Source organism: Cynocephalus volans, chromosome 7 (genome assembly GCF_027409185.1).
Source record: "Cynocephalus volans isolate mCynVol1 chromosome 7, mCynVol1.pri, whole genome shotgun sequence".
Taxonomy (NCBI): Eukaryota; Metazoa; Chordata; class Mammalia; order Dermoptera; family Cynocephalidae; genus Cynocephalus; species Cynocephalus volans.
The window spans coordinates 12,187,692-12,200,840 of NC_084466.1; the positions used below are offsets into that span (position 1 = coordinate 12,187,692).

Below are 13,149 nucleotides of genomic sequence, written 5' to 3' on the forward strand. Positions count from 1 at the left end.
AGTTTGCAGACTTATCTACTCAGGGAAATTTCCATTTATTATCTATTCAATTATTGCTTTTCCATCTGCTCCTATTCCCCTTAGGATTGCCATCTCTCTATTTTTGTTCTTGTTTTCTGCTTTGAGATATTTTTCTACTTGGTCTTCCAGGCCATTAATTTGATCTCAACTGAGATTATCCTTCAGTTTTAAATTTTTAGTTAAAAAAAAAAATCACAAAACGTGTGTGTGACTCTCAACTCTCCTTAAAGGCTTTTACTTTTTTTTTTTTTAATTAAACTTGTCACCTGTCTTCTTCACAGTTATCATTCACTCCATCCTGTATATCGGGATGGAAACAGAAGATCATACGTCAGTGTATAAACAATTGAGAAGATGCTGGTTTGCTTTCAGCCAATCGGTCTGAAATTGCATGTTACATACTAGAAAGCAGATTGGGTTTGTCTTGTTTCCAAAGCAGATTGTAAACCAGAGGTGTGGAATAAACCCGCAGTCTGGGCTGTGCTGTGGTTGTGACCACCTGTCTCCAGGAGGAGAACCAAGAGCTGATGTCCTCTACTCCCAAAGTGGCCAAACCGCCTCATGCTTTTTCATATCACTGCACACACAACATTGAAATATTCGTCCATGAACACTTATTTCCTCTCATACAGGAAACGTGATGTTTCTCTCTCACCCCTGTGTGCAGGGGTGGGGAGGAGTCTCAGAAGCACTGGGGGCCCTTTGTACCCACCTCCCCCGCCCCAGGCGATCTCTTCGTTAGTCTGGGTTCAAAGAACTTTAAAATGCCACTTCTGGTTTCTTTAATGTCCATACATTTGTGTGGCTTCTTTTTATCTCCTCACTTAGTTATTTTTAACTAACCGAAAGTAAGATAGCAATGGTGGTTTCATTCTGTAATCTTAGACTTGAGACTTTCTCATAAGCTAAAATAAATGAATTAGCAAAGATACTCCTTCTCAGTGGTATCCAAATTGTTCAGTATATAAAAAAGAGACTAGAATTTTTTGCAGATTGCAGGTAGTCCCAGGCTATAAAGTCGGTTGATTTAGACACACATTGTCTTAGACAAAGGAAATTATAAATGATGGTTAAGTTGCCCTTCATCCCATGTATGCCTACTTGGCCCATATGTAGATAAACTACGGTTGCAATAACATTGTTTATCGCCGTACAGCATTCAGTACCCGGGCAAATGCTCCAGTTTGGAGAGTGGAATGTCGAGAAAGTATTTTTTCTTCCTCTCAGCAGCAGAGTACACCGTCACGGGAGCAAAAGAACAGTTTATCTGTGTTGTCATCCATTCATTCTTAAAGCTTTTGCTTTATTTGGGTTGTCAGAGAAGTAGCCTTAATTCCTTTCAGGATCCATTGCCTTGAGCATTAACTCCACCAACTCCTGGTGTTCTTTATAAATATGTAGGATTTGTCATCCTTTTTGAGTGCTGTTGGGCCAGGGAAATCTAACACAGAAGATCTCTTCTAAATTTAGTGATGAGAATTTAATGGAAGCAGAACTCAAAGAGAACGTAGTCTGGCATTTGTATTTTAAATATGGCAAGCCTTTTTCACGTTTACTAGGAAATGCTAAAGCCACTTAAAAACAAAAGTGCATAAACACAGAGCAAAAATCCTGAACATACACCACACCACCATTAGCTCCCCTTATAAAGTATTGTTCAGTGAGCACTTGGAGATTTCTGTTAAAATTCCAGTTGCCTTTGGAAATGCCAGTTGTGTAAAGTGGCAGGCAAGGTCTTGCACTCTACGTGAAACACACTGTCCCAGCACTGTGTAAATTGAGGCTGTTTTTCCTTAAAGAGTGGTAAGAAAGAAAAAGAAAAATGAGTGTCTGGCTTATTCTCACGTGAACAAAGGAACAGGAAAATAAAACCTTTCCCTGTATGGTTACCTGGAAGGAGAAACTTCTGACTTCCACGACACTAGAGGAAGTCACCTTTCTCTTACCTGGGAAATCAGTGAGTCCCCAGGAACCTGAAGATCACAAGTGAAAGGGGGAAAATAAACAATTGACAACAACAATGAAAGGGGGTTGGGGTCTGACTAAGCTTTGCAGGAAACAGGAAAGATTTCCTCCTAGTAATGACCGTGGCTTTCAACAGCGATAGGTAATCCCCATGGCAACCTCACTCTGTGGGGACCATGTTTTTAAAAATAGTCCTGTTTGATCACTTTTACCACATTGTTTAAAATACCTGTTCTTCTCCCAGTAAACAGCAAGCAAACAAAAATATAAAATCTTTCTGCTGTTGTTGGGGCCTGCCCAGATCCTACAAGAAAAAGACAGGAAAGAGTGTTTTTCCCTTGGGATAAATGACGGCCCCTCCAGACTCCACAGAAATGACTTTCCCAAGTGGCAATTCCCACATCGCTTTCTCCTCCCGCTTTCCCACTCCCGTGGATAGCTGACAGGGGTCCCTTTTCTTCCTGATCAAAGGATCTTGAGAGGAGTTTGTTCTAGTTGCCAAGCAGAAAGAAATCAAGCAATGGTTTTTACTCATGTTTTTTCTCCATATTATTGAAATTAAGTCCTTAAGCAGAGTGCTTGTTAATAAACTGAGATGTGAACGTGGCTTTCCGGTAATCCTGCAATAAAAGCAGCCCACTCGGTCTTCAGAAGTGAGTCAGCTCATCAAAGTCAAGGTCCTCATGGTGGGTGAGTTTCGGGATTCTCATGGTTGCTCAGCCCGAGCCCCCTCATGGTCCTGCCTTGACGTCTTGGCTGGTGTGCCGTTTCCCAGGTCAGAACCTGCAATGTCTGGGAAACATGAGCAAACCTCACTGGGCGACATCAGCCTGAGACAGATGGAGGGGTGAGGGTCGTCCCAGCGCCACCCCCTTTGTGCCCCTGTACTTCCTAGCGCAGTGTGAAAGCCCATGTGATAAAGAGCAGTGACTGTTTCTCCAACAGTAAGGCAATGTCTGCTCACCCCCGTGTCTGCCTCCTTTCTTCTATGCACACAACATTTCCTCAATAAGCCTTCACAAGGAACAGCTAACTCACGTACAAAATAAAGAGGAAAACAATGCATGCAATTACTATTTTTCGTTTACCCTTTTCGTTTCCATAAGTCTTCGGCATGCATTCAGTCATTCACCAAACATTTGTGGAGCTCCTGTTATTCACCTGCCACACTTCTGGGCCGTGGGAATTCAACAGTGAGCAAGGTACGAACCGTGCCCTTTAGAAGAATGAGGAGGAAATGGATAAAAGGGAAAAGTGTTGCAGGAACCATGAGACAGGACCCCTCAGTCCTCCTTCCAGGAGAAGGAAGATTGGGAGCTAGAGGAGGAAGGTGCTCCAGGCAGAGAGGGCAGCGGACAGAAAGGCACGGAACACGGGATGCACCTGCCGCTCCCGAGAGAAGCCGGGCAGAGCCAGGACTGGGCGATGCGGGCTCCAGTCCTCGTCTGTAAAGCGGTGATAAGTCTTATTTTCAAGCTTTGTTGTAATAAAATATGTTAAATGCCCAGCCTTGCACCTGGCACAGCATATGTTATGCGCTTGCCAAACCAGATAAGAAAGGTTACTGCTATTAAACCATACCACGGAGTCAGACTCAGCAAACAGACTTCTAGTCATCAACCCAGAAAAATGACTTTTACTGAAACAAATTTGACCTTCAGTGTATATTAGCACAGTATATTAGTTACTGGCTTATTTTCTTTATTGTACATAAATCTGATTTTTTTTAGTTTGATTTTTTTGATATTTCGGTTGCTACCCTCATTGTGTACCGAGTGTCTTAGACGCTCAGGAAGTAAATTAAATTGTTCTGAAAAGATTTGCTTATTGCTGATTGCCATACAGCATTTTTGTGGTTTTCTGTGTGAGTATAGAGTGTTTGATGATTTGTTCTAGTAACTCCGCACGTAGCAAGCTACTCAGCCTGATCTGTAATTTCCAGGGTGAACATTTAATTATTTAGAAAAAGAGAGAGAGAGAGAGACAGGAAGAACAGCCTGTTTTCATGTGTAGAGCTTTTGCTCTTCTGCAAGAATTTTCTAAAATAGTAGCTGAGCATCTCTGCAGTACCGTTCAAGACATACCTCTAGGAGAAGAGTGGAGATTACCTGATACCAACTTGGACCACATCACCATGAGCTGTATCTCAAAGATACAAAGTACGGTGGTCCAGGGAGGGAAAACCTGGTGGTCTTCATCCCAAATATGGTGCATGCTCTCCCTTTAGCTTATAAATGCTTTAGTAGATCACTGATTGCCCATTTAGTCACAATAATGGAGAGGAAATAAAAAGATACATAACATAAAATTAAAACTTCTTTTTCTTTTTCAGATTTTTACAGTACATTCTTGAGCTCAAAATAAAATATTACTGTATTTGAGTGTATACACTTATATTCAACAATCATTTTTTGAGGACCATTATTTGCAAACAGTGTACTGAGTACTGAGTGAAAAACACACTTTTCTACCTTTAACTAACATGAGAGTAGGAATTCTCTATCAGTGATTATTTTTGCAGAATGTTTCATTGTGTGATCATTTTCAGTTTGGGATTATAGGGAATATTTGTATTTCTTAGCTGTACAGTCATTGAAGGTTAGGAGTAAATCAGTCTAGGATTAAGAATCTTTTTGTAGGTAATATAGAAGGTTTTTAATGGACAGTTTTCTGCTTCCCTGTATCAAGAAGCTGAGGTTGCTGCTAAATCTTTGAAATGTACAATTTTTTCTTCTTTTTAAAGTTTTTTCCCTTTTGAGTATACTTTTTTACTTATAAGTTTTATTTTCCATTAAATGAGGTGCCAGTCTCAGTGTGTTGTGGTGGTTGCCGTTGCGGATGTTCTGAAATTCAAATGTAGTTGAAAACAGAGTCCAAGGATGGCTTCCTTGTATTAGCAGAGGGCCGTGGACTTTAAATTCACGAAGAGCTGCATGGTTATAAAAGCATCTGACGTTTTCCCCAGAATCATAAATTCACATGTATTTTTTGTCTCTGCAGATTTTCAATCTTTGTCTTTCTGTTTATAGGAAATATAACCATAAAGTCACTTTCTTTCACTTCTATAATTAAAATCTACCTGGCATATATTTACAGATTCTTACCAGTAAGTACTCTATCCTAAGCATATCGAAAGTTTATTTCAATAATTGGAGATATTGCTTTTCTTCATCCTTTGTATCATTACTTATCATTATACTAGTCTAGCTGGTGGGTGAGGTGTTGGAGATTTGTCCACATCTACAGTGACCCCAGTGACTGCTTTAGTGGCTAAAGCATTGTCATAAAATTCAAGTGCAAAAAAAAGTCAAGTCAATTAAGTTTCCAATTGTTTAGTTTCCAGTTTTGCAAGATTTTCCTCTATACCAAGTGAGCTAATTCGTTTCAAAATAAGTATTTGTCCTTTGTAATTTTCACCTCATTTTCATTTGTTATTTCAGGGGTTAACTATATAAGAAAGAAAAAAAACATAGAACAGAAAAGGGAGTAAAAATTGAAAATAACCTTTTAATATGAAATTAATTCATTCTTCAAATATAATTTAGGCACCGGCAATGCACACTGCTGGATAATGGAGGAAAACGTAGGAGACAACACACCGCTCTCATCATGTGGAGCTTGCAATCTAGTGGAATTCACAGAAAGTTAAAAAGATGTTTCACACATAGCAGGAACTGCCTTGTGCTGGCTGTCCTGGAGCCTAAAGGAAGGGTGAACATTTGGAGTGTGTGTGTGTGTGTGTACACATACGAGGGCACTTCAAAAAGTTCATGGAGTGGTTTGTATTATCTTTCAATTCTATTTTTCCATGAACTTTTTGAAGCGCCCTCGTACATGTTTATATTCATATTTTAACTCTTACGGATGGTGTTTCTAAGGGGTTCAGAATTTAAAATATTGAAATAACTTAGGATAAAAAAATCTTGACTCATCATCTAAAACTCCCTTTTGACAAAATTCACATTGCAAGACAAATTTCAAAGCTTCATAACATATTATAATGGTATTTACCTTTATATACATCGTTATATGAGTATTTTAATCTTGCTGCTGCCTACAATAATCACCTTTTTAAGTTGTTTCCTTCCAAGCAGAATGTCAATTCCATAAAAAGTTTTTTATAGAAATATCTGACCATATGTATGATCTGTTATATGCACTTTGGGATTAATTTTCAGTTCATGGGGGCATGAAAAATTCAAATATAATCAAATGAGATATCACCTTCAACCTGTGTAATTTTAAGTAATTGCTTATTTCCAATTACTATATATTATGTGGGAGACTTATTCAATAAAGGAGCTCATTACAAAAATCACACTACATCTCTCTAGCAGAAATGGCATGTATCAAGCCCTATTCATTGGACGTTGGTTTTGTGCTTCACGGTCATATGTTTTTACAACCACTTTTCCATTTATTATTAACCTGTCAGTATTTTCAAAGTGAGGAAAGAAAAGCAGGGCCTGTCAAACTTTGTCCCAGTTACAGTTAGCATTGTTAATATTCTAGTTAGTTAGTTAAATATTTATAGTATTTGTGATGTTCTTTCTCAATAAGTACTGATGGCTTCATTCTGAGGGTGGTCACTAGGGGAAGCTCTGATTCTTTAGGTCTAAGTATTGCAGCATCCCAAAGGAATCTAATGTTCCCTGGTAGGTCTGGTTACTCCCTGGTGACTGAATTAATATTCTGATTAATTGTCAGTTGTGATGGATCCCTGGAGTCAGTAAATGTAAAGTATAAATACTATGGCCATACTGGCTTTAATGGGTTAGTAAATTCACTGACCCCTTTAAGTGCTTCAGGGTCATTATTCTTAAGATCAATTATGTATATGTAGAACAAACAAAAAGATTGGTTAGTTTAGATTTTGTATTAGGAATGAGGATTTGGGATAAGTAAGAGGTCATAGTGTGTAAACCAAACTTTCAAGTTAAGTGAACAACATTCTGTTACACTATAGCTTTGAAAATGCTTTTTTTATACTGTTAAGCCTGGTGACATTTTATGTAAATGTCATGATGTAGTGAAAAGATATGAACACTGAAGCTGTACAGCCCAAAGTTCTAATAATAATTCTGCAATTTGTTACCTAGGTGACCTTAGACAACCTAGTTCTTATGAACCTCAGATTTTTCATCTGTCAAAAAGAGTTAATACCTACCTATGGAGGATTAGTTTGAAGATTAAGTTTGAAATGTGTATATAACAAGCACAGATCAAGGAGCCAAGAAAATTAATAAAGACATAGAGGCTTTGAAATATATATGTAATAGACATTTATACAATTCTTGATTCAATTACTAGAAAATAATATTCTAATTCAAAAACACACATATGGTTTATAAAGTGTGACCATTTACTGTAACACAAAGGCATTCTAAACACATACCAAATCAATAACCTAGAAAAGACATTATTTGACCAAAATTTAATAAAATTAGAAGCCCAAGAACAGGATAATAACAACCACAAAAATACCAACACATTTGGGCATTTAAAAACCACTTCTAAATAAGCAAAGAACAAACAACAATGGAAATGAGAAAATATCGACAAGTGAAAAATAAAGAATACAATGGATATCAAATTTGTGAGAAGAAGCTAAAGGCATTTTTAGAGGGAAAATTGTAGCCTTGAATGCATATCTAGCAAATGAATAAAGGCTCAAATCAATTTTCCAAGCATTCGACTCAAGAATTTAGAAAACCGGTCTGTGGCTCACTTGGGAGAGTGTGGTGCTAATAACACCAAGGCCAAGGGCTCAGATCCCTATATAGGGATGGCCGGTTCACTCACTTGGGAGAGCGTGGTGCTGACAACACCAAGTCAAGGGTTAAGATACCCTTACCGGTCATCTTTAAGAAAAAAAAGAAAGAAAAAAATCAACCAAGAAAACACTAAGATGGCAGAAAGAAAGAAATAATAAAGAGAAAATTAGATATTAATCAAATGCGGGCAAAAGAAGCAATAAATAACACCAATAAAACTGACATTTTGTTCTTTGATGAGACTAATAAAAGTGATAAATCTACCTCAAAATTCAACAGGAAAAAGTTAAAAAGCTTTCTAGAATATGACAGCACTGGCATAATTTTTTAATCTCCTTGAATTCCTGCATGAAAGCAAACAGAATACCTAGATAACAAAACACGAAATCCATAGACAACACTTGCAACAAAATTAGGTAATCCACAAATCTCAAATAAAAGTAGGTTCAGACAAGCCAATAGCCACATGACTTGCATGGACTGGTGTCTGGGGAGGACACCAAGGTAAGTTACAGAGCATTTAATGTTTATGTGAACAGCAGAACATACCTTCTTAACTCCTCTCTGTAGAAAAACATCCAAGAATGGAATCAAAATTGAACAGGCCAGGGATAAAAGTGATAAGGATATAAAGCAATTCCAGACAAAATTTGGGGGTCAGGGAGGAAAAAGGATTGAAGAACAGAGCCTGGAAATCCCAGGAAAGAAGTTTCCATATTTGATAACTATATTAGAACAATAGAAGAGGAAGTTATGTTAGAAGAGAAATACTGAACTGTTTGCGAACACTAATTTTGCATGAGATTGAGCAAGAGAAAATTATCAAAGTCGAATTCCCTACAAGTTAATTATAAGAAAAAATAATAATAAGCAAAATACTGTCCCTGTAGACAATAAAACCATAACATAAAGACATGCCCATAAACAACTCAAACTGTAGTGTACTGTGCAAAATGAGTCAAAGGACATTAAAAATTACATAAGGTTGAAATAGCAACATAAATAAGAATTAGAAAAACTCAGAAATGAGTTTCTGAAACTCAGGAAAGATAAGCATCTCTGGCGTCTAGATTATGTTCTTCAAACACCATTTCCCAATAAGTAAACTAGGGCTTCTTCGAGAAAATAGTTGACTTGGAATAGGAAGTGTACAAGATGACCTCGAAGCATCTTGTCATACCTGAGAACAAGGAAGCTTGCCAAAGTCTACTGAGATCATGTCAAAAAGAACCAATGGGTCAACTTGAAAAAACTCCCAATGAGCACAGTTGAGACAGGTGGGCCTACAGTAAGAATTATAATTGTAATGAACTGAAATCCATCAAATGTGTTTAAATCTTGAGTTCATAATGACATTTTAAAAATCATAATTGGTCACCTTAAGAGGATGATAGAAAATCAGTTAACTATATAAAAAACTAATAAGTAAATGTTAAGAATCCAGCATTTATCTTGCCTTTTCCCTATGAATTGTACCACTGGGTAAACAAATAATACAGAAAGGAAAGTATCTCCTTATACAACTTTTCCAACTCATGAATTAAAAATAGCAATTTTGCAAACTGGATGAATTAATGGATCTAAGCAATGAACGTCAATGCTGCTTACATCATAAAAAGAGAGACATCCAGACATTATGTGCTTCGTGACGAAAGAATCCAACACCACCTATGGCCTCGCCATAGGGATCAAACCTGAGTCTGTCTAATGAAACCTCTGGATCCAACTGCTAATCTGTGGGAAATAGAAAACAGAGGAACGCATTGAGTGTGCACTCACCAGTCCAGACTCCCAAGAACTACAGGTCAAATGGTCCAGGTTCTCCCATTGTAAGGGGATAAAAAAGGGTAACCTATAGATTAAAAGACATTAGCAAAAAATCAGCTAGATCCACCCATTGGTGCATCCTTCAGGTCCAAATTATTCAACCACAAATAACTCCATGCAAATTGAGTTGAGCTTCCAGGCTCTTAAATTGTGTTTAAGTGCACAATTCTGGAAACTTCTTTTAAATTAAGAGTTTAAGACTTTAATAATATCATCTCTGTATTGTTTGGACATTTAAATTTATTTGGTTTTGATCATTAATTATTCAGTCAACGAATTGTTGTCTGGTGGAGTTGAATGTTTTAGATTTACAAACAAAATAAAACCAGAAAAAAAGTCTTTTTCAACTAATCTTTGTTTTTTTCAGTGCAAACTCTATGTAAATGTGTCACCCGTACCCTTCTTAATTCCTACATCTATGATATGTTTAGATCCAGAATGAGCAATCACTGACTCCTTTCATAGCTGTAATTTACAATTTCAGATCTAAAATTACCTACCATGCAATGAATCTCTTGATATGCATTTGATCATTATTTCAGGTGATTGTCAGTATCTTTTGGAGCCAGAAGAGGGCACTGCAGAGCAGTGGAGCTCTGAATTTTTTGTGATTAGCACAGTCTGAGAAAGTCTTTTGCTAAAAGAAATATGCAAAGCTTTACTACAGAGATAAGAAAAACTGAGAGGATAATCAAATAATTACTATAGGATTTCTTTATTTACTAGAAAAAATAACAGTTAAAATAAATAACCACCTAAATACATATCTAGGATATCAGATATGTGTGTATGCGTGTCTTTATACTTTTTTTTTCAAGAAGATCCCAAAGCTGAATGTGAAGTTTTTCTATTACAATACTCACTCTTCTGCTACTTCTGATATTAGTCATAAAACAATTCTCAAGTCCTACCTTGTACAGATTAATACTATATTTTGTTCTCATCAGTTCAAGTTCAGGACAGAGGAGATTTGGTAGCCTTTTCAATCTTATGCAGCACAGAAATTATTTAGGAAACGATATACTGGATATTATCCCAAAGGTTTTCCTAGCATGAGAATATGTTTTAAGTTTCAGCTGCTCATTTGCAGGGGCGGTAGATAGGGGATTGAATTCAGATTGCCACCTTACACTAAGGAGAGGATGACTAAGGCATGTCACCATTCTCTGAAGATGAAATAAGGGTGATGGGATCTGGAGTCCTCTCCCATAACTCGCTGTCACGGGGCCTCCGTCACCTGAGCCTTCTCGTGACTGGGTATGTTCTTAGGTGTTAAAAGAGCAGAAACTCCACCATGGCGGAGCCCTTCAGCTCAGTCTGCTGTCTCCCAAAGCCACCCGACACAGCATTCTTTAAGAGGTGTGCTACCAGCTGGGGAGGTGAAGTCAATGCCAAAAGTCATCTCTTCAAGAGAGGGGAGACGATGTCAGAAAGTTTCATGATACGTCATTGTAAATAGTCTTTTGTATGCACCATGAAATGTAATTTCTAAGTAAACGACATCCATTCTTGTTTTCTTGCCCACACATTAATTTATTCTGCTAAGAGTTCTGGTGCCTGATGAAACCAATTCAGTTTTTCATTATTGGGGAAAAACTGAGTGCACCACCTTTCTTAATGGGGACACATGGCCAGTGCGTTCGATGATCCTGCCCTACATTACAGATCTGCTGTGAAATGTGTAAACTATATTGCTAACTATGATGTTATCCAGATTTTCGGTTGTGGCTGAAAAGACCGATTTGTGACTCCTATTCTTTTCCAGCTCTGGTCATATGGACATACTTGTTGACATTACAGCATTTTTATTTGCAGACTGGGGCTCTGTACCTTCACTTATCTAACTCTTGTTGAGAAGAAACTAGGTGGTCTCTTTTTATTGGTTACAGAGTTTTCTTTCTCTTGCTCATTTTTTTTTCCTCCCTCGATTTTGTTTGAAGTACAGTACGCCTTACAGGGTTTCCTCTGCTTACCTTGCTTAAAGACCCACGGAGCACAGCACTTCTACGGGTAATTTGCACTGATTTAACTTGCCCTGTGCATGTGTTTTCAACTTCAGTCCTTCGCTCCCTGCTGCCTTTGCCTATGGAAATCTTAACCATCCCTCAAGGCCCAGTACAATTTCTACTTTTCAGTGAAGTCATTGCTAACTATTCTGGACACACTTTTCCCCCAACCAAAGTGCGATAGCCCCTCTCATTTTTTCTGCTGTACGTAACGTCTAGCACTTTACTGTCTCCTTTATTGTACTTTTCACTGATAATCGCATGTGTCCTAGCCCTGGCTTTCTAACTAGGCTATTCTAGAAACCAAAAACTCTGATTCCTGTTTACTCGATATCTCTGATGGCCCCTGATATCTAATCAAATCTATTGATGAAAGCAAACAGATCATTCTCCGCTTACTACCTTTAGTCTGACTTCCAGACCCCTGATATCATTCTTAGTGCTACATCTAATCAAATCTATTGATGAAAGCAAACAGATCATTCTCCGCTTACTACCTTTAGTCTGACTTCCAGAGTTCCACTTTCTAGTTATTTATTATGAATCTTCCCATGGTGATGTTCTTCCCCGTTCTCTCGCTGCCCTTTTCCTGCCCACCTTGGCTCCTTGTACACCTGTCACCAAGCCAGCTTTTAAAACTAGCAAGCAGGACAGAGCTGAGTCTGGGGAGTATATCTTCTGGTTTACAGTCAGCTTCCAGGATTTTTGTTTTCCTTAGTCCTCTTCTCTGAAGTAATTTTATCATTGCCAACTAGGAAAAAACCTTGAGTACCCATGTCATTTGTCCCCTTGCCTGTAGGCAAAACAACTCCTAAACTCGTCACTCAGATTAGTATTGGGTCACAGGCCAAGAACCTGCAGTAGACATAATGTGAAATAGAGAACGCTGCACCAAACAGTGACAGATAAGGACAGATATCGTCCCATAGCTGTGACATGTGGCCCCCAAAGTGTGTTGCAGTTCAGCCCAATAAAATTAAAATTGAAAAGAGTGTCAAATAATATAATCAACTGTATGATTCTGCTTTAATGAAAACATTTATGTTTAATGTTTTAACAATATCATCTATTTAATGATTTGTCCGTGTGTTATTTATTCCTTCATGTTCCAAAACTAAAGTCATACTTTTTTAATTTTCAGCTTCGCAGGTCTGTTTTCAGCATCAGGGCAAGGAACCTTCTGGAAAAAGAGACTGCAGTCACTAAAATATTAAGGTAACACCAATAAACGATACATATTTAAACACAGGTGGGATTATTATTAAGCAAAAAAAGAACTTTTTTAAAAAATGAACTAATTTTCTGGTCATCATCATGTACTTTCTGCTAGAAATTAGGTTTGAGTATCTATGTACTTCTAAATAATGTCAAAGACACTATTAATGTCTTTCCTGAAAAAGAAATATTTTATTAGCTCAATAGGCAATTTCTTTTCGTGTATTTAAACATAAATTATAAGTATAAACATTTACAAAAAAGTGAAAATAACTTTTATTCTTAAGTTTTATATCTTCTGTGATATCTAAAGGAGAAATCAAAATCTAAAGGAAAAATGG

General features: G+C 37.5%; 1 protein-coding gene across 2 annotated transcripts in view; it reads left to right on the forward strand.

Moving 5' to 3' along the window:
* The window catches only part of NALCN (sodium leak channel, non-selective), a 304,715-nt gene that overhangs the window by 229,896 nt on the left and 61,670 nt on the right, over positions 1-13,149 (forward strand). For both annotated transcript variants that reach the window (XM_063102662.1, XM_063102664.1), the window contains one exon: positions 12,735-12,808. In XM_063102662.1, coding sequence (XP_062958732.1) covers positions 12,735-12,808 — 74 coding nt within the window. The remainder of the gene's footprint in view (positions 1-12,734; positions 12,809-13,149) is intronic.